This window comes from Cyprinodon tularosa, unplaced genomic scaffold (assembly GCF_016077235.1).
Source record: "Cyprinodon tularosa strain WSP-4 unplaced genomic scaffold, ASM1607723v1 ctg761, whole genome shotgun sequence".
Lineage (NCBI taxonomy): Eukaryota > Metazoa > Chordata > Actinopteri > Cyprinodontiformes > Cyprinodontidae > Cyprinodon > Cyprinodon tularosa.
This window is the reverse complement of record NW_024039520.1, coordinates 143,764-164,502: the sequence shown is the minus strand read 5'-3', so window position 1 is coordinate 164,502 and position 20,739 is coordinate 143,764. Positions and strand designations below refer to the sequence as shown.

General features: G+C 36.8%; 1 protein-coding gene across 1 annotated transcript in view; it reads left to right on the top strand.

Moving 5' to 3' along the window:
- Positions 1-1,022: 1,022 nt before the first annotated feature.
- The window catches only part of LOC119773500 (polycystic kidney disease 1 like 1), a 31,348-nt gene continuing 11,631 nt past the window's right edge, over positions 1,023-20,739 (top strand). Inside the window, exons 1-33 of the mRNA XM_038270476.1 lie at positions 1,023-1,201; positions 3,277-3,408; positions 4,955-5,225; positions 6,837-7,320; positions 7,370-7,586; positions 8,346-8,585; positions 8,674-8,806; positions 8,891-9,088; positions 9,283-9,464; positions 11,103-11,306; positions 11,447-11,610; positions 11,700-11,870; positions 11,951-12,118; positions 13,914-14,003; positions 14,097-14,267; positions 14,351-14,428; positions 14,530-14,672; positions 14,769-14,889; positions 15,005-15,146; positions 15,406-15,595; positions 15,674-15,730; positions 15,822-15,957; positions 16,012-16,181; positions 16,264-16,674; positions 16,806-16,957; positions 18,173-18,273; positions 18,703-18,901; positions 18,991-19,074; positions 19,253-19,460; positions 19,780-19,886; positions 19,997-20,096; positions 20,186-20,314; positions 20,396-20,569. Coding sequence (XP_038126404.1) covers positions 1,023-1,201; positions 3,277-3,408; positions 4,955-5,225; positions 6,837-7,320; positions 7,370-7,586; positions 8,346-8,585; positions 8,674-8,806; positions 8,891-9,088; positions 9,283-9,464; positions 11,103-11,306; positions 11,447-11,610; positions 11,700-11,870; positions 11,951-12,118; positions 13,914-14,003; positions 14,097-14,267; positions 14,351-14,428; positions 14,530-14,672; positions 14,769-14,889; positions 15,005-15,146; positions 15,406-15,595; positions 15,674-15,730; positions 15,822-15,957; positions 16,012-16,181; positions 16,264-16,674; positions 16,806-16,957; positions 18,173-18,273; positions 18,703-18,901; positions 18,991-19,074; positions 19,253-19,460; positions 19,780-19,886; positions 19,997-20,096; positions 20,186-20,314; positions 20,396-20,569 — 5,706 coding nt within the window. The remainder of the gene's footprint in view (positions 1,202-3,276; positions 3,409-4,954; positions 5,226-6,836; positions 7,321-7,369; positions 7,587-8,345; positions 8,586-8,673; positions 8,807-8,890; positions 9,089-9,282; positions 9,465-11,102; positions 11,307-11,446; positions 11,611-11,699; positions 11,871-11,950; positions 12,119-13,913; positions 14,004-14,096; positions 14,268-14,350; positions 14,429-14,529; positions 14,673-14,768; positions 14,890-15,004; positions 15,147-15,405; positions 15,596-15,673; positions 15,731-15,821; positions 15,958-16,011; positions 16,182-16,263; positions 16,675-16,805; positions 16,958-18,172; positions 18,274-18,702; positions 18,902-18,990; positions 19,075-19,252; positions 19,461-19,779; positions 19,887-19,996; positions 20,097-20,185; positions 20,315-20,395; positions 20,570-20,739) is intronic.

Sequence of the window (20,739 nt, the reverse complement as noted above, 5' to 3'; positions counted from 1 at the left end):
AGGATCGGATGAATACTACAGAGCAATGGGGAATAGAAATACAGTAACTTATATTTCACTCTGGTGAAAGTGATAAATTAGAAGAGTCAAGAATGAAAACACAACCACATTTTTAGATGCACATTAAAGTCAAAGCCATGCGTCACTCCGTTTTCTGTTGTCAGACCTCGTCCTTTAAGGGAGCTGCAGACACCCTTTTTAAAGTTTCACAAAAAACTTTCGCCTTGTGCTTTCAAGTTTCCTAACTGTAGAGAAATGAACCCCGTGCTGCGTTTACCGACATGCAAAGATAAGTAAAAGAGGGTGGAAGTGTTTACAACAAAACTGGAACCAAGGGCTTTGTTAAACTAAGAATGTTTTTCCTGTTTTTTATTTTATTTATGGAGCTTGTGAAAAATCTTTTAGAGATATGAGTTCATATTGACTTATATTATTTTCTAAGAGCCAAAACAGCAAACAGTTCAGGTGTCAGTAAAGCTCACCTACTGTTTGATTAAAACAGCTAGATGGCTTCATTCCTTGATGAGGCCATTTCATGTTAAATATGGGCAGATCTTAGGAGCAGGTTAGTTTATACAAATGTCATTTTGATCAATAAAAGTCACCACTTTCCACACAAGAGGATAACAATCATGAGATGCATTCATGCTGTACTATTAAATCTGGTCGCAAAAAAGAGCTTTATGAAATTTTTGAGGAATTAAACAGATTAATTGTCCCACAGAGTTCCATCAACTCTAAATATATATATTTTAATGTGTGCTGTTTGACCCCAGTGATTGCTGTTAAACAATCCCTCAGCTCTTCTTCCAGAGGTCACCCCCTCCTCTGCAAGGTTTTCATTATTTGCATACAGTCGCCTCCGCTTTGTTTTAGTTTTTTTTTTTTTTTTTTTTTTTTTTTTTTTTTTTTTACTCTGGTCCTGTATAAAGCTCTGCAGCGCAGCCAGTCCTCCTCATTTGATCCCGGCCATGCAGCAGAGCTGTTGGCTCTCCCTTTCGGCCTTTTAATCCGGACCAGAGATGCTCATCGCTCATCTTCACGCACTAATCGTCGCTCTGCTCTGCGTTCACTCTGCATCCTCCTCGCCTCCGGGTCATGCGGTATCTGTGCGGTTCGCCCGGTGCGTTAACAGCTCCCTACAGGATTATACACCCACGGGTGTCCGTGACCTTGACCCGAAAAGCTGCGTGTGTGAGGGGTGAGCTGGAGCTATTTTTTCTTGGATTAAGGAGGTTAAGGAGATATTTTGCAAATGGAACAAGACAATTTACACTTAAAATAAGAAAACACAATTGCATTGTCCTATTTCAGGTAGCTATATATTGTCGAATTATCTTATTTTAAGAGCAAAAATACTCATTCCATTGGCAAACTATCTCATTTACCTACTCAAATTCAAGGTAAATACACTTAATTTAGGACATTTTTACTTATTTCTAGATCGTTTTTCCAGTGAAAGTTAGGAATGTGTTGGAAATCAAATGGTGCTGCAAAAAGCAAATAAAATAATAATAATAATAAAAAAACAAACTAAAATTTGCATGATGCACTAGATTCAATCAAGGAAGATGAGTTGCAATTTGTATTTATTTATTTTTTTAGTAGATTTTTTAAATTATTATATTTTATGGGGAAAATGTGTTCATTAACCTATTGTTACTTGAATAAATTACTCAGATTACATCTAGTATTTATCCTTTGCAAAGCTTAGATCATTATGTTAGAAAGAAAAACTACTTAGAAAGGCTTTTTGATTAGAACTCACTCTGTATTGGCAGAATAAGTAAACCCACTGAATAAAACTCTTTCAATTCTCATCTAAAATTGTGATGTTTCCACCTTTTCTCTCACAACTACCCTCTAACCCTTGTCCTCCAACATCCTCTTGGTGTAAAGAAGCTTTAAAGTAGCATTGCTTGCTACTTTAAATTTGATATTTGCTCTTTGACTAAAGTAGCCAAAGTTAGACGGAAACTTGAGTTATTGCTTCAGTACAACAGTAAAAAAACAAACAAACAAAAAACACTTTCTCTTTATTCACAATGAAAATAAAATAAACTCTGCAACCTTAATGTTCTAAGGACAATGGACCACAAGTCAAAAAAAGTTGCCTCATTTATAAGTTCAGTTAGTTGCAAACAAAAATGCCACTTAACTACCCTAGCTAATGTTATAAGAGCAGCCTTAAAAACACAAGTATCTCATATCAACAACCAATACACTTGATTAAGATGTACATAATTTAAAATAGAATATTACATTTTTCTTCTGGTTTAGTAAACCAATTGTTACTTTTGCCCAAAAACACTTTTTTTTTTTTTTTACTTTTTTCCCCCTGAATATATATCTATATTAAGTCATAATGCTCTTTAACTTTTATAAAATCTTTTATTTTTTATAATTAGCTCATGGAAAGATAACATGGTTTTCTTCACAAAATTGAAGAGTAAAGCTCAATTGTTAATCTGCAATCAAGAAATGTATAATATGAACCTTCTTTTGTTTCAAAACCATTACATATATGTTGGAAACAAAATGTAAAGAGAAAAATCTTTAATCATTATCCTCTTTTTGTTGGAAGCATGCGCTATAAAGATTGGATGTCATTACATATTAGCTAATAATATATTTAAAACTGTAATCAAACAAAAAAAATAGCAAATGTGATCTTAAGTTTTCTTTCGAATAAAACATGAAATACTTTATTTTGGTCATTCATGTTTGTTCAGTCAACTCTTAGCGGTTCTGTTTCCCAGCTTAATTTTTAAACCAATCTGACTGTATGATTTGTGTGTTGAGATGACGTGTTGTGAAAAGGCGCTATATAAATAAACTGAATTGAATTGAAGAATTAAATAGATAAAATATCTTAGAAAAAGCTGACAAATGATATGCGGTTAAGAATGATTCAGTATTAGATAAAATAATAATTCCAGCTAGATAGCTTAGATATGACCACCAAGGAAAATAATTCACATTCTTAATTTATTCACATTTTTTCACTTCATCACACATTTAGCTTATGTTTTCTTTTTAACATAGCAACCTAATGATGATCAAATTGTTGGAATTAAATAATTTATTTAACCACGTGTCATCTGTTTAGCTACAGTTTATTTTTTTATAACCATAAGTTAAAATCTACCAGGATAAAATGATAAATACACTAATTCTGTTGGCTAAATTCTTGTTTTATCAGCTGACTTATAAAACAAAAGTCACAGTGGTTTTTGTTGCAATCTGTGCCGATCATTGTTTTTGTTTTTGTTCAAGGTGCCAGTTTGTATTGTCTTCTGAGACTTGTTCCTGTGGGAACCAGCTGCACGCTCTGGTGGTCAGCGCTTGTTTTAACTCCTCTGTCACAGAGGAGACAAAAGATGTGAAAGAAGGAAGCAAAAATCAAAGGTGAGAAACAGCTCTGTCTTTTAGGGGTCTTGGGTTTCATTATCTGATCCTTCAAAGCTAAATGTTTCAACACTTTGTCAGCCGCCTGTGTTTGACAAATTTCTTTCTATTCCAGATCCTTTTATTATCTGTCTATAGGAAAAGTTGGGAATGGATCTGAAGGGTCTGTGGAAATCTACAGAGGCAAAACACCATTTTGTCTTTATTTGAGGGTGTCAGCCTGTCCTGGGAGAGTAAGAGAAGGGAAGACGTTTGGGGAGAAATTCTCTGGAAATCTGTCTGCATGCTGGAAGCAGACCGAAGGTTGGATCTTAGGGTGATATACTGAGCTACACATAAATTCTCCTGTGTTAAAACAACTTTATTTCTAAATATTATGATTATTATTTGAATTTTATTCATTGATATAGATTTTTGTATATATCTGAATTTTTCTTTTCCATTCTTTAACTTCCTCAGCAATACATTATTTTGGCTAACTTTTGTCATTTAAATTGTTTGTCTCATAGATTTTATTTAAAGTACTCCAAATGAGCTGAGAAAACATTTATATGATAAATTATTAGCGACATGTCACATCAGGTTTTGGTATTTAAACTCAAATGCTGCTTTAGTTTAAACTTAATTTCTACTGAGTATTCGAGAGACACATAAACTCTGTCAAATGTAATTCCCTGAAAAATAAAATCGAATAAACATGTTTTTTTCCCCACTTCAACTTTAAATGATATAACTCAGCCACGTATATTTAAATCTTAAGCAACTTTTCAGTCAAATGAAACCCATACTATTTTTGCAAAGGTTAAAGTCAAAGTATGATATGTAATAGAAAATAAATATCCTTTATTTGCAACCAGAGGAATGTTGGTGTGCCAGCGGCAAATTCAAAAGCAAATGAAGGCATGCAGATACACTAAGAGATGAAAAATATTACAACAAAAAAAGAAGAGATTTTGAGGAAGGGCAAATTCACAACATAAGAAAAAAATACTGTACAAATAATGACATGTAAAGAAATCACAAAATATCCTAAACTTAATCAAAAGTGGAAAACGTAGAACTGAGAAAATGCATTTGTACCCAGCTTAACCGTATCATTATTTAATAGAAGAGAACTTGTGTTTTATCATTCATTATTAATCTGATTATTTAAATAAAAAATATCTTGAAGCTGCCCTGCAGTTCTTTAAGACTTTGCTTCTTAGGAGAAGGTCTGTTCATTTATTTATTATTCAAAAATGATTCAAGGTCATGGCAGAAATATTTCAGCAATTTTTAAGAAAATGTGTAAACTAAGAGAAAATAAATCTCTGTAATATATGTTAATTTCCTGACCAGTGCTTTTAGAGGGCAATTGTATTATGTCAACATTGACCTTTTTTGGAAAAAACTTAGCAAAGGTCAAAGTTCACATCATGTGACAGATGATTGGTCCTTCTGTGTGTTTTTATTTCGTGTTGAAAACTCACAGAAAGTGATAGTTTGTGGTGATGCTCATTGTATTCAGCTGGTTTTCCATCTTTCTCTCAGATATGCCTGTTTGCAGCTCTGTCTCCACTATCCAGCTGATCTGCTCTCGCAGCTTGATGATCTATTTTCTCCAAGGCCCCCGAGGCACGCCCCCCTGCTGTCCTTCCCCACATTTAGGCTCCAGCAAAGAGCATGTTGAGGATGTGACTGTCACCCTGGATTTAGAAATGAAGGAAGGAGTGAATGTAGTTTCCTTTCCAGGGATAAGACATAAACAGCGAGAGAAAATGATGGAGGATGTGGAGGAGGATTGTCCTTCAAGCTCTGAGCTCCTGAAATTTACTTTGGTAAGTCAAGATGAACACGCCAGATTAAATAGTAATAAGCAATTTACAGAATTAGATGAGTGAAAGTATATTTTCTGAAATATTTAGCTTTTTTCTTGCTAGTGAAGAGTAAATATGCAGATTTTTTTCCAAAGTAAATCAGTTAATTGTAAGCTTGCGCTTATTTTGTGTCAGGACTGTCCATCTGACACGCAGAGTTGTGTTTCGATGTTTTGTTTTAGCTCAATTTTAGCATTCATTTATAGTCATAAATTATTAACTTATTGGATAAAATTAAGACATTATTATTATTTAAATAAATGTTTAGTGTGGTCCTACACCACAGATCAATCTTAAGAATAAAAAGAATATATATACATATAAACAAACAAATGAATACAAAAAACTAAATTAACATATTCTATTAAGCTTATTGAAAATTGTTCAAATTTACTTTGCTAAACATACATAGCTGTTTTTTTTAGCATCAGTTTTACATAAAGCTTTAAAAATATATTTTAAAAGTTATATCGCCATGCCAACCCTCTGAAATTAATGCGTGTCTATGTCTAATTTAAATCAATTTTACAGTTGTTATTTTATTAGTAAAACGTAACAAAAATGATTGCTTTGAGAGACACCAGTGGACAATACCACTGGTAACCATGTTACCTAAAATAAAATAGGAAACAAAACAGATAAAATAAATTGTGTTCCCCCATATCATCATGATTATATTTTGTATATAAAAAGACAGGTAAAAAGTTTCTTTAACATAAATCAAGCAACCATATTTTAAAAAAATAAATTCAGACTTTCACTCACCATAAGTAATCTGTTTCCTGTAGATGGACAGAGGATACATACTCTGTTTGTATTAATAAAATCAGAATTTGATTAAAATAAGATTAAAATTCTCATTTGAGTCTCATGTGGAGAAAGTAGAATAACTCACAAGAATGAAATTCAGTGAATTTCCGTTTCTGTTATTTTTATAGAATAAAATTTAAGTTACTACATCCTATTTTGTTTAATCAAAAATCAGCTTAGTCTGCTTGTATAGCAATCCAAGTGTAAAATCAGCTTCATGCACAAAGGTTTCACCTTAGGCCCCCAAAGCAATGATGAAATTCTTAAATAAAATTTCTGAACCAATAAAGAACCCCGAATGGTTTCATTCCCATTGTGTTTAGGTTAAAATCTCATTGCATGCAGTCTTAAACAGTTTAGACAGAATAAATAATTCTGCAAAATACAGTATTGTCCAAATCAAGTTGAAAACAGTTTGAGCTCTGTATTCACTGCACTTCATTAAAAAAAAAATCTGTTAAAGATGGTCTCCAAAAGCAAAGTGTCCAGATATTAGCATTACTCATGATGGCTTCACCCATATCCTCCATTTTTTTAGAAGTGCCATCTCTGTGCAAATTCAGTCATTAACAAATACAATGTTGAGCTGCATGCATGACAAGATCAATAGGGAGATTTCTTCCTGTTTACTTGAGGGACTGTATGGTTATTTTCAATTTATTTTCAACTTGTCATGGTTCTTGATCCCAAATATAAACAATCTGTCCTTCAATTATTTATTATACAGTTTTGATTATCTTTATGCCTGTGTTTCTTCTGCAGGTAGCTGAATGTCCTTTCATCTTTAACCTTAGCCTGAATGTATCTGACTATCAGCTAAGAGCAGGTGATATTGTTTCCGAGGGCAACGAGCTCTTTAAGCTCACAGTGGAAGCAGAATCCAACCACAGCTCTGAAAATCTCAAAGACTGCGTCTGCAGAATGAAGGACTGTGACAATGAGCTGCTTTTTGACATCCCTGGTGGGACAACAAACCAAACGTGTCGGGTTTCATTTAGCATCTCAGCAGAGTCAGATGTGACTGCCTGTCTTCTGGTGAATGCAACACCAAAGCACAGAAGCAGCAGCTGCACCGCAGGGGCCGAAGCAACAGTGGTTTTGCTTTTCAACCGCAGCGGGACTGTTGTGATTCAGCTGCGAGCTGAAAATCAGGTGTCTTTTCAGAGCAAATGTGTGAGAATGTGTGTCAGGGGGAAAAGGAAGTTACAAGCCAAAAATATTTCAGCTTGGAAACCACCAGCTCAGAGTGAGGAGGAAATAGGTAAGAAGTGCAACTCTTGTTTTGAGAGTTTGAGAGTTTTTCTGCATTCACCAAAGAACTATGATTTATTTTCCCCCCTCAGTTGTTAGGATTTATGCAGAGCAGCAAGTGTATCCCACAAATAAAGACATAACTTTCCTGGCTGTCAGTGACATACCAGATCCTGTAGAGTTCTTCTGGGACTTTGGAGACTCCAAATGGGCCAGAACCTCATTAAGGTCCATAATTAAAAGATATCACAACCCTGGCAGGTAGGAGTCACATATAAGATATTCTAATTGCAATATGAATATCATATCATATTTAATGCACTGCTTTGCATTGTATATTTCAAATCTTACTGGGCTGGATCACATCATTTTGTATCATATTGTGTAGCATTACATCATGCCATTTAAGATTGCATTGGATGGCTGCATTCCATTGTATCTTATTGTATTGTATTAATGAAAATAATTAATTATATAATTGAATTTTATTTATTGGACATTGGAGAAATTTACCTCTGCACTGGAAAAAAAATCTAGATAAGTTATTTCTGTCCTTAAATTAGGTGCATTTGTTCTTTGATTGAGGAGGTAAAAGAGACAACCAATGAAACAAGACAATTTACACTTAAAATAAGAAAACACAATTGCATTGTTTTATTTGAAGTGTATATTATCTAATTGTTTTATTTTAAGTGTAAAAATACTCATTCAATTGGCAAACTATCTCAGTACCTACTTAAATTAAGGGTAATAACACCACATTTAAGAAATTTCTAGTTATTTCTGGATAGTTTTTCCAATGTGCATTTAACCCTTCCCTAGCAGTCTGTGGGGTTGAACTCAGAACCCCAGGATTCCAAGCTCTATGCCCTAACCACTAGGCTGCCACTGCCCTAGTATTACTGTCTAATTAAGGAAAATTAATCACTTTTACTCGTAAAATAATTTTCATTACTTTTGCTGGCACAGTATTCAGCATTGCTCTCTATCTATAATTTTAATCACCCTGTCTTCACCTAGTTACAAAGTGATGGTTGCTGCCTCTTGGGGTCAGATGACTGTCACCTCGGACCCGTTTTCCATCGAGATCCAGAGAGTGGTGAAGCTCAGCAGGTTGGTTCACCAGACCTCAGTCCTACAAAATCAGACTCTTATAATAACATGCAGAGTCAGTGTGGGGACCAACATGACCTTCATGTGGAGCTTCGGAGACGGAATAACCAGAACCGGACTGAGCACGACACATCATATCTACCACAGGTTAACTCACACCATTTTCACACAGGCCTTTTGCAGAGCTTGTTTTCCCTCCCAGGAAATTATAAGTATTGTTGTTATGTTCCAACAGGTTAGGAGAGTTTCTGGTCAAAGTGACTGCATCTAATCTCATTAGTTCTGCTTCTTTGAGCAGCCACGTCTTTGTTGTCGACAGGCCTTGTCAGCCTCCACCAGTCAAAAACATGGGTCCACTCAAACTTCAAGTACCAGCTGTTTACACTCTATCATGCTGAAATAATATTTTATAGGTCAGTAACAAATAAACTAAACCTAATTATTGTGCTAAGTTTCAGAGGCATGAAGTTATCCATCTGGGGGTGACGTTTGATACAAACATGGACACATCAGAAGGCCTTCACTATACCTGGACTTTATTTGGCTCTGGAGGCCAGATCATTCCGTTGCCTCATATAGATACACAGGGACAAAGTCTCACTCTACAAAGCCATCTCCTCCAATATGACACCTACACAGCCATAGCAAGGGTAAGTTTGGACAAAACCTATTATAGACTCAATCATCATCTGGTTTCAAAATAGTGATAGTGCTGTTATTGAGGAATAGAGGGGGAAAAAAAGACATCTAAACAGTCCAAAACTTTTAGTAAAAGTTTCCTATCCTATAGTTATAGAACTGAGTATCTCTGATTTGTACTTGTGGTGTTTTTGGTCTTCTGCAGGTTGGGGTTATTGGCAGTGTGGTGTACAGTAACTACACAGTGACTTTACAAGTAAAGCCAAGCCCTCTGGTGGCATTTATCCAAGGTGGAACCAATGTCTTTATTCGTACGAAAGACAATAATATGATCACCATGGATGGGCAGAAATCCTATGATCCAGACTACCCTGACGTCCCACTCAGGTACAAACTTTGATCCACGTCGGACACTTTAAAAGGAATTATATTGGACAATACAATGACATAATATTAATATTAGTGTTTTTGTATTATTGTTGCAACATTTGGTAGATTATAAAAACTAGTACAAGTCCATACAAAGTAAAAGCATACATTTACTACCCATCAGTGTAGTATCTGCCAGTGGATCACAACCAGAGAGTTTTGGGAGAAGTCCAAAAAATTCTGTAGCGTGATCATCCCAACTCAGAGTTGAATTATATAATGTTGTTCTCAAATGTAACAGTAATGATGGATGAGCATATGTTATGCTGCAAGTTACCAGAAGAACTCTACAGGATCTAGTATGTTTGATGTTCCTAACAGAGCACTTCACTCTCAATCTGCAGGTTTACTAGTGGTTCCTAGAATTTCTAAAAGTAGAATGGGAGGCAGATATTTTAGTTATCAGGCTCCTCTAGTGTGGAATCAACCATCAGTTTTAGTCTGTGAGGCAGACACCCTGTCTACTTTTAGGGGTAGGTTTAAAACTTTCCTTTTTGATAAAGCTTATAGTTAGAGTGGCTCAGGTTATCCTGAGCATCTCTATAGTTATGCTGCTATAGGCTTAGACTGCTGGAGGACATAGGGTTCCCCTTTTTCTTAATTTTGCTTCATTCTATCTCTATTCTCCCACTGCATAATTTGTTAGTTCAATCTGAAATGTGATGGTCTCTCTGCTTTTTCTTATAGTAGCTTCGTCTGATCTGTTCCTGGGACACCATCCTGGGGAGAAATATCAGCTGTACTGCTGCAATTAACGCATTTATTTATGTTATATTGGAGTTTGGCCTGTTTTTCAGTGTAGTCCTGGTTCTCTGACTCAGACTAACTGGATGCGCTCTCTTTCATACTGACATGTGAGCTGGCTCTGAGATTGTCTACCTGGCTGTGTGTTTCCTGGACAGGGCTGCCGGTGGAGCAGGATGACAGTTACCTTTTGTATCTTTACTTCTTTTTCTATTTTTGCTTCTGTCTCCTTGAACCCCAGTCAGCCTTGACAGATGGCCGCTCACACTGAGCCTGGTTCTGCTGGAGGTTTTCTTTCCGTTAAAAGGGAGTTTTTCCTCTCCACTGTCGCTACAAGCATGCTTAGTGTGATGGATTAAACTTCAAGTCAATGAGTCGATGCAATCAACTGGTTTTCCATACATAAAAAACTTTGAATCAGTTTGACTTTATGATCTGGTTGAATTGTCTCTGTAAAGGGCCTTGAGATGAGATGTTTTGTGAATTGGTGCTATATAAATAAACTGAGTTGAATTGATGATACGCAGTGGCTGTGATAAGTAAAAGCTATGTCTGCACCAGGGAAGAATTCACCTCCACAGCAAACTAAATGCTTGGAGCAGCTCCTACTTATGGTAGCTTAAACTTCTGATTCATTTAGCAAAATAATATTTAGCTTCTTCAAACACCTATATATCACTGAAGCCTTAAACAAGATGGTTAATGTATCCTCAAGTACGTAAAAACAATGAAATCAAGGGCAATGATGTTAAATTTCAAAGAAATCCCGACTCGTAAAATGTTTAATAATGTTTCCGTATATGACTACCTGGAGTCGTACGCTCTCTTCTCATTATTTTTTTCTCTCTTTAGCTACAGCTGGACATGTAAACCAATGTCAATCATCACCAGCTCCTGTTTCAACCAGGACATTCCCACTTCATCTTCTGTGCTGAAATTTCCTACCAGTTCCTTGAAGCCTAGGTTCGACCAGTTCCATTTCACGCTAACCGTCCACAGCAGAGGGCGCTCAGCTTCATCAGAGACTTTCCTCACAGTAACCCCACACCTTACAGGGTAATTAGTCTTCTTGAAATAAAGATACATTCCCATAGAGGCACAATACCGATTGTTGAACTGGATTAAATACATTTAAACCAGTATTAGGTGAAGCAATTATGTGGTTATTATCAATGACCCAAATATGTTGTATACAGGAAGGTCTCTGTTCTCTGCTATCAGTGCCAGGGAGATCGTGTAAACTGGGATCAGTCGTTTTCGGTCAGCGCTCTTTGTGAGGACTGTAACATCCCCAGTAAACTCTTCCAGTTCACATGGAGCCTTTACCTTGTCAACACTTCATCCAAGCCCCTTGTAGAGGGTAAGAAAAGATAAATTAGTTCACCATGTTGTTATGTTTGAATGAACTCAGTGTCAAAAAATGTATTCACTTGAATTTTTCTTTCCCAGTCCCATTTTGTCACACAGTGGAGATCAGTCCCCCGGCGGCAATTCTGGAGAATCCCACAACATCCACCCAGACTCCTGAGTCGACGTCCCTTCAGTTTCAGCCCCAGGATTTATATCTGGGTGATTGGGGGTCAACATCGGAAGAAAGTGGAGATAAACCACATCAGTTTGGTGAGTTAGTTAAAGGCAGAATTAACACAAAATATCATCCGAGATAAAAATCTAACTGCCGTGTTTCTTCCCATTTTTAGATTCAAGTTCTGAGTCTTCATATACATCTGTTTTTGACCAGGACACTAGAATATTCTTAGACAGAAACAGCCTTAAAGGCATTTCTAGTGAGTTTCCCGGTGAGTCCTCAACAGACTGGAAACATGCTCTTCCTTTAATGGAAGACAAGCCTGTAGCTGGTCAACCAGGTAAATAATGTCAAAGCAGAATCTTCTAATATTAGTTGTTTTTTTTTACAAACTGCTCGGCTTTTGCACTATTAAGGTATTACAGTTCACAGGCTCATGCTAAAGCCACGTCTAAACCCCATTTTTATTTCCCTGTAGTATATTTATCATGCTGTCTGATAGTATTATTACAGAAAACATACCATTTTAAAGGGGATGCAGTGTGGGTTCTACACAACTTGTAAAAAGTTGACCCAAAGTTTTATCAGTATTTTATAGTAGGCTTTGCAAAAAGAAAAAAAATCTGTTCATCAAAATCTTATGTTTATCTTATATATTTATAAATGCACTTGTGACAGCTTATAAATTGTCTTCGCACATCATTGCTTAAAAAACAAAAACAAGTTGAACCAAAGGTTTGACCATCTGAAGTCAAATGACTTAATCTTGTAATGCTGCAGAATGTTTTTCACTGTATACATTGATAAATGGTGATGATATTTTTTTTTAAAATACACATGTATACAATAAATAATTGTACATAACGTAACAGGAAAAAAAAAACAGTCTGAAAAGGGTGTATTGCTAAAAGGAATAAGCTCATAATGCCATCACTCCAAAACTAAGTAACATTGGACTAGTAAAAAGGAAAAAAAGGTGGCTACATTTTATAATACATCCCAAAATATGGTCTTAAGAAAATAATTATTCTACAGTAGAATTTTTTAAAAAGGTAGTAAAGCCAATATCTTGCTGCTATTAATGACATTCACATAGTTTATAATGTGGGAGACTAGTAGTCACTGTCAGTAACTGAGAATCAGTACTTTTCCTGTTGACATACTGTGATCTATTCTCTAAATAACACTTGATCCAAGAAAGCGCCACACCTTTAATTCCATATCTACACATTCTTTTAAGTAATAACTCATGATTGGCAGTATCAAAAGCTTTAGTTAAATAACTATTAGACCTTGCATTTACTTTAGGTATAGTGCAGTTTGCTGCTAAAAACTTTTTTTCTGGAGGTCTGGTTTTCTGAGGTTAGCCAAATTAAAATCAAGAAAAGCCACCTCATAATGCAACAGTAGATGCTCTCGCTGTGTTTTTTTTCTGTAAGTGTAATGCCTCCTCTATCATTTTTATAAATCATTATCTCACATGCTGTGTTGAGCCAAATCATCTGTTTAGGCTACATGTTTAGCTTGTTCTGCACAGAAACAGAACATCTGTCTTGGACAGATGGAATAAGATAATATTAAAGTAATCTGAGAAAACATATTTGTTTTAAAAGTATATTTTAACTGGATCAATAAAATTGTTAAACCTTTATAGTTTGCTAAACCTAAATAGACACAGAAAAAAATATCAACTGTAACTTCCAAATGGGATTTTTTTTTCATTGTTGCTGATTGGGTTTATGTTCTCTAAATGACTCCTTGTCAGAAAACCAAAAGCATCTATAACTGAGACACATCCTATAACCTTCTGTTGTGTTGGATGTAAAAGGTAAATATATATATTTGATAAGTTTGAGAAAAAACAAGTTGTTGCTTATTTATTTACATGAAAGGTCTTATTATTTTAGAATAGTGTCTTTAAGTTTTCTTTCTTTGGCTTAAAAAAACTAAATGTTAGTAATATCAAAAATGTAAGTTTTGTTGCACAAAAATATGATAAAATATGCTATTATGTTATGTCATTTTTTCTTTTTGGTTATGTTTTGTAATTTTATGCTGGATTACATGCTCCTCATGCCACCTTTTTGCTTGGAAAGTTATGAGGCTTTTTCTTTTCTTTTTTTACCTTAAAAAAGACAAATCCATAGCAGAGTCTGATGATTATGCTGTTCTTTATCCAAACGTGGAGGAAGGAGATTCAGCGACTTCAGCAGGAAGACCTAATGGTAATAAAAGCTAAAACAAACACACGTCTCTCTCACTGCTTTTTTTATTGTTTGTACAATATAGTTGTTTATTCAGTCACTGATGATCATTAGGGGTCGACGCTGAGAGCTACGGTCCAAGTGACGACTCCAAGTCAGAACGCAAAGATGAGGGAAATTACTTGATGGATCCCAAACCTTCAGTGCTGATTCAGGAGCCCACTTTGCTGGACTTACACCGCGATGCAGTAGACAGAGACCTGTTTGAGTCCTACACCTACACAGGTGAAACATCTAGAAATGAAGAAAGTAACTCTCTTTCTGAATTTTTAAATATTGCATCTTTTAAACTATTTATTTTCTCTTAGGAATCTCCTCAAGTTTGTTGAGATTCAGACCCTTCAGTCTAAAGCCAAGAAGCATCTACATGTTGCAGGTTATTGCCAGTGAGTTTTAACACACGTTAAAGAATAACAGAGGATAGAGGTTTTTTTCATATCATTAGTCTTATTAAATACATATTTCAATATTTCTTTTTTTTTCCTAGAGTCTCAAAATACTTTGGTGGGTCGGACTCAGCTCTTTCTAAAAACCAACCCTGTCCCAGGCGGCATGACGTGCCAGGTTCAGCCGGTTGATGGGATGGAGCTATACACAACCTTCAGCATCTTCTGTACCTCAGGGCAGGAGGTGTGAACTTATATATTAAACTCTTTATTTGACAAAATGCTTCATAAATGAAATCCACTTGCTCTTTATGTTGTGGTTTTTATTTGTATATAACAGGACTTAGAGTATAAGTACAGCTTCAGTGTAGGAAGCAGACCCCCCAGGATGCTCTACCAGGGAAGAGACTTCCAGTACTACTTCAGCCTCCCATCAGGTGACCCCAGCAATGACTATGAAGGTGAACATTAGCCACAGACACTAAGGAATTAGCATATATCAAACTTGCTTTTTCCGATTTCTTTCTACTTCTTCGATGTAATTAACTGGTTTACTGTTGGTTTGTTTGTTTTTAGTAAAAATCTATACCCAAATCCGATGCAGCAGCACTGGCTCAGCCACCAAACCATGTCCTGTGACGGTACGAGTCAGACCCAGCTTCCTCAGGAACACTTCCTCCTCTTCATCAGACGATCGTCATGATCCCGCCCTGAAGCTGTAAGAGAGTCCATAAGTTTCAGTCTTAAGCTAAAATAATTTAAAACTGCTTTGTTTTTTGGAAGAAACAATATTTTTTACCCATGTTAGAATCTTTGATTTAAAAAAATGAAATTATTAATATTTTATAAAAAGATTTAGATAATTTTCACATTTTTTGTCTAAGTGGTGCTATCCACTACAACCAATCCCTGTAAACGTGCAGTCCCTTTGCTGCAGCAGAAGTCTAACATGTCATATGACCTTTTTCTGCCCCCAGCTCAGAGAGTCTGAGGACCGTGTCCACTCTGATGCAGCTTGGGAATCCAGTGGAGATCCTTAACTATATCAGCCTCCTGACCAGCATCCTAAACAGACTGAGCCAGGATGCTGAGGCTACCACACAGGCACAAAGGCACACTCGCAATGTGCTTATCTGCACATTATGCCAGCTTAAAGGCAGTGACCAGGTACATACACACATTTAATGAAGTTTCTGTTGGGTCTACAACAGTTTTCTGATGATATAAATGTTATTTTAATTTTAGCTAATGATGGCTGACAGCATCTCTGTTCTGAATGAGCTTTTACAATTTCAAAATCAGGTGAGAGGATGAATGGCTGGAAGGGAGTCGTTCGTTATCTAAGATACTATCCTGAGTAAAAACAACATTTCCTGTTTTTTATTTTCTTTAGGTGACATTATCGAGTGTCAGACATGTAGCCTCACAAGTTCGATCTGTTTCAAAGAAGTTTCCTGAGTTTACTGCCAAGGAGGAGAGGCTCCACAGTCTGATCAACTTGCTGTCATACTGCCTCCAGGTGGTCACAGGTTGTAGTTGCACACCTGAAAAACCAGATAATTCTAACAATACTCATGTATCAGGGCCAGGATCATCAACAAAACCACAAAAAAAGGATTGTGAAGAAGGATCTGATTGCAGTGAACCAAACAAGTCCACCGTTTCTACACTGGAACATGGAGAAGCAGGTCCAGCAGAGCCACTGGCACAGCTTGTGGAGGAGATTCTGCTGACTGCAGCAGACTTGATGCTGGTTTGTTCATTAATGTTTCTTCAGATTTTAACTGTTTAAATCAAATTTTCACTGGGATTCATTATGTTTAATTTATTTCCAGAGGTTCCTTCTGTCCAATGAGGCAAAGGTACACAAAGTTAAAGCTGGCCCTATGACTTTGCTTGTTTCAACCCAAAACCAATCCTCCACAATCATCCAGGGTGGCTTCACCACCATCCACATGCCAGCTGCTCCGATCCGGAGGTTGTTTGCTCATCACACCAAAGGGGTTCGGCTGAGAGAGCAGCAACCCTGCGTCCTCAGAGTGATGACTGAGCTCAGCCACAACTATCATCTCAAAGACTCATGTCCAGAAGTTAAAACAGGGAGGGATTTTATTCCCACCTCCCTTTTCCAGCTGACTGGACCAGTGGTGTATCTTAGTCTGTTCAGGTGCAGCACCAGACGAAAACTCCATATTCATTCCCTATCTCAGCCAATAAACATTAAGCTACAACTTCCACAAAGAAACGTAAGTCATCTGTTTTATACTCTATTTTATTTTAATTTTAAATGTGAAGATCTCTGTTTCTAAAAAGAACATTTCATATCTAAACATTTAAAACTCTTTAGAAATCTAATTTAACCATCTTCCTACTGTAGGAGAGCTCTCCCAGTCAGTACATCCTCCTGAGCCGCCAGATCAACTACCACAACTTCACCATCAGCCAGCAGCTCTTACAGCGGTCCATTCAGGTGACTGTGGTGTTTACGCCACTGCCCAGTAAGCCTTTTCCCATCATGCTTCTGTTCAGGTAAACTTTTTGCTTACAATATTAAGAATCCAAACAGTGCCAAGCTGCAGAATTTGCATCCTATTATGTTTATCAGAATCATTAAATCTGTATGATACTAACTAACTAACTAAACAGCTTTAATAATAGGAAAGTCCAGACATACTCAGATTTTTCCCCTCTTTCTCTTCAGGGGTTTCAGTTTCACCCACATTGGTTAAATCTTGCACCATTTTTTAGTGTAAAAAAGTGATATCTCAGTCAGTTTGCTTAGAGAACATTTTTGTTGATTATTTTTCAAGTCTTGTCAGAGCTTCCCAGTTGGATTTAGATCTGGAGCTTACCTGAACCATTGTAACAAACAACCCTGTTCCGTTCTGAGCCATACTGGGCTATACTGTCCTGCTCAATGGTCAACCTTCACTCCACTCTTCAGTCCTCTCTAGTCTCCTGTTTTCTTCCAAGACTGCATTATATAAAATAAATAGCAAATATTATAGAAATTATCACTATTCCTGCTCAAGACAAGTACCTGAGCATGATGCTGCCACTACCTTGCCTTGCAATAGGGAATCTTGCTTTTGCCCCCCCCACACACACACACACCTGAGCTTCTCCTTCTGCATGTTTGCTTCAATTCTTTCAGATATATCAATTTTTTTAGCCACTCTTCTGTTAAGATCCTGAAATATTCTACATTTGAAAATAAAAAAACAATGAGCCCCACGACGCATCCATGACAACCAGTTAGAGTTTCTAAAGATAACCTAGGAACACAGAGAAATACATTAGATAAAGGCCTTCTGTAGCAGACCGTTGGGCAGCCTGCTTAAGACTGCTTACTTCCTCTTATGACATCATAAGGGGAATGCCTTTCAAACAGAGCATTTTGAGCAAACATTACCTGAGAGGTAGAGAAAGGCAGTAAGAGAGGGGAAAGTTTTTTAATTTTTTTATTAGTGAACCTCATACACTGATTTTGCATAATATGGGACCTTTAATTTCAGATTTGTAGAACTAATAGCTGTCTTACTATCAAACTACAGAAAATGAATATAGATTAATACCATGCTTAATATTAAAACTAACCTATATTTCCCTCCACTTCATAACTATACAATACACAGTAATGGTCTATCACCTCAAATTCAGACAAAATATATTGAATATTGGTCATAAACTGTAATGAGTTTAATAAATAATATGAGGCTAAATCCTGATCGTTGGTCGTCTCAGGATGTTTGAGAGGCCAACTCCCAGTATGCACCATCTGCAAAGGATTCACCGATGGGAGCACAGCACCATACGCTTAACTCTTCCCCCTTCCTACCTTAATGGTAAGAGATTCTTTTCTCTGCATCCTTTTTCTTTATCTATTGTTTCGTATGATCAATAGATCTCATTATTTCAAACATCATATCAGATAAGATTAAGCCAGTCAAAATCTAGTTTGTAAAAAAGAAGAATGAGTTCTTTGCTACAGTTTGTTCTAATGTTCTGGTTCCAAAAGTGACCTCTGAGTTATGCTCATCTCAGACAACTTTCCCTTGATTGTTTGTGTTTAACTTTGGGTTAAATAAAAACAGGAAAACATACAACTGTTAGAAAGACTCCTAATAAACAGACTGTGCTACATTTCTATTCTGCTTGCTCTTCTGGATAGCACAGTCTGTGTGATCACAAAAGTTGTAGAAACACACAATTTTCTAGAGTAAGAAAAAGAAATAATCTTGCAAAAAAAAAAAATAACCCAGCAACATCCTTAGCTGCAGGTGTTGCCCATATTGCGCTGCTTGATGCTAATTTTGGAAGATTATCCAAGAGCAATCTACAAAGCCAAGAGATAAGCTACAGTGTGACAGTGGACAGCAGTCTGTGTTTGTCCTGGGATGGACAGCAGAGGGCCTGGACGCACCATGATTGCAGGACATACCAAACAGACATGTCTTCCGCTGTTAACTGCAGGTAAATCATAGAATGTATGTGGCCAGACCTGCAGAAAATCAAACATATCGACAAGGCATAAAACATGATTTTTGTGTTGTTTTATCCAGTTGCTATGGGCTGAGGCCAATGACCGTCTTTCAGCAGCAGATTCAGAGCAGCCAGGACAGTGGTGATCTGGATCCCTTCCTAAGGTGACCTTCTCCCTCATTTTCACTTCAATTTCACCTTAGACAGAACCCATTTTTATACTTTTTGGATTTCAATTTCAAACTTTTCCACACACCCCTACAACTAGGGGCTCATCTTTTATTTTAAACATATGTTTACACTAAATTCTGAACATGCTATCTTCTGCTTTTTATCTTTCAGTGCCTCCAGCAATGTCACTGTTCTCAGTATTCTGGTTATCCTCCTGGTCCTGTACATCCTAGGGCTGGTCTGGTCCAAAAGAGCTGACATTATGTCTAAGGAGAATCAAAGGGTCCACTTCCTTTCCGACAACAACCCGGAAGACCCCTACCTCTATGCTGTTTGCATACACACTGGTCTCTACTCTGCAGCCCATATGACTGCAAAAGTAGGCCTATCCATGTTCATGGGCTTTGATCTTACTAGCAAGCACATACGCTTTTTTCATTAATGCTAAAAGACAATAGTTTGATTACAGTTTGTTTTTCTGTGAGATTAATTTTCCCCCTTTTTCCATAAAGAAATGTCTCCAGATTGTTCTTAATTAATATAGCATGTATTTGCACATCTGGTGGAGCTTTAAAAGAAGAAACAGAAGTATCCACCTCCAGAAAATCAGTCAAAATGCAAAATCTATTTGATTCAAGTATAAATGTAATTAAGTTTGATTCTGAATTCAGTTTGGAATTTTTTTTCATGTCTGGAAGGTTTACATTGCTCTGTATGGGGAAGATGGATTCTCACAAACAAAAGAGCTTCAAAACCCAGGGTGCACTCTGTTTAGAAGAAACACTAAAGACACCTTTATATTGAGGTAAGAAATCAGCCTTCGTGTTTTCTCTGCAACATGTCAATTTTTTCCCCATATATAAATATAGTTAATCTGCTGATGTTTTAATACAACTTCGTCTTTGGTCTCTGCAGTGCCACAGAGAGCCTGGGCCCAGTGTGGGGGGTTCACATCTGGCATGACAACTCCGGACTTTCTCCAGACTGGTACCTCAAAGAAGTGGTGGTGTCTGAGGTTGAAAATAAAACTTTTTCTTTCACACTGTCCTTAAATTGTTTTCAGTCTGACCATAAAGCTGGATGGTTTAATTGCTTATCCTCTAGGTAAAAAGAGCGCCGGCGGAGGCGCGCTCATGGCAGTTTGTCAGTGAGTGCTGGCTTGCTGTCAACAAAGTTGATGGCCAAGTGGAGAGGATGCTTCGTGTCTGCTCTCAAGAAATACATTTTGCTAAGGTGCAAAAACTGGATCCAGGCATAAATCCTATGTTATCTAAGCCTCAGTTTGACTCTCTGTCTCCATATTCACTCTTGCAGAAGGTTTTACTGCGGTTTTGCGACTACTTGGCGGATTTCCACATGTGGCTTAGTGTGTACAGCTGTCCCAGTTCCAGCTCTTTCACACACACTCAGAGACTCAACGTTTGCCTGCTTCTCATCCTGGGTTATGCATGTGCAAACAGTGTAATCGTATCGCAAATAGATGTTCAGGTGAGTGAGTGACACGACTATAAAACCTTGAAATATGGGCATAGTTTGGCACCTTGTGGCATTATTTACACACTTTCATTTTTTGAATGCTGCTATCATCAAACCAACCAGCATTATTTTCCCTGCTGATCAGAAACATTGCAACAGCATGATACTGTCCCCCCATGTTT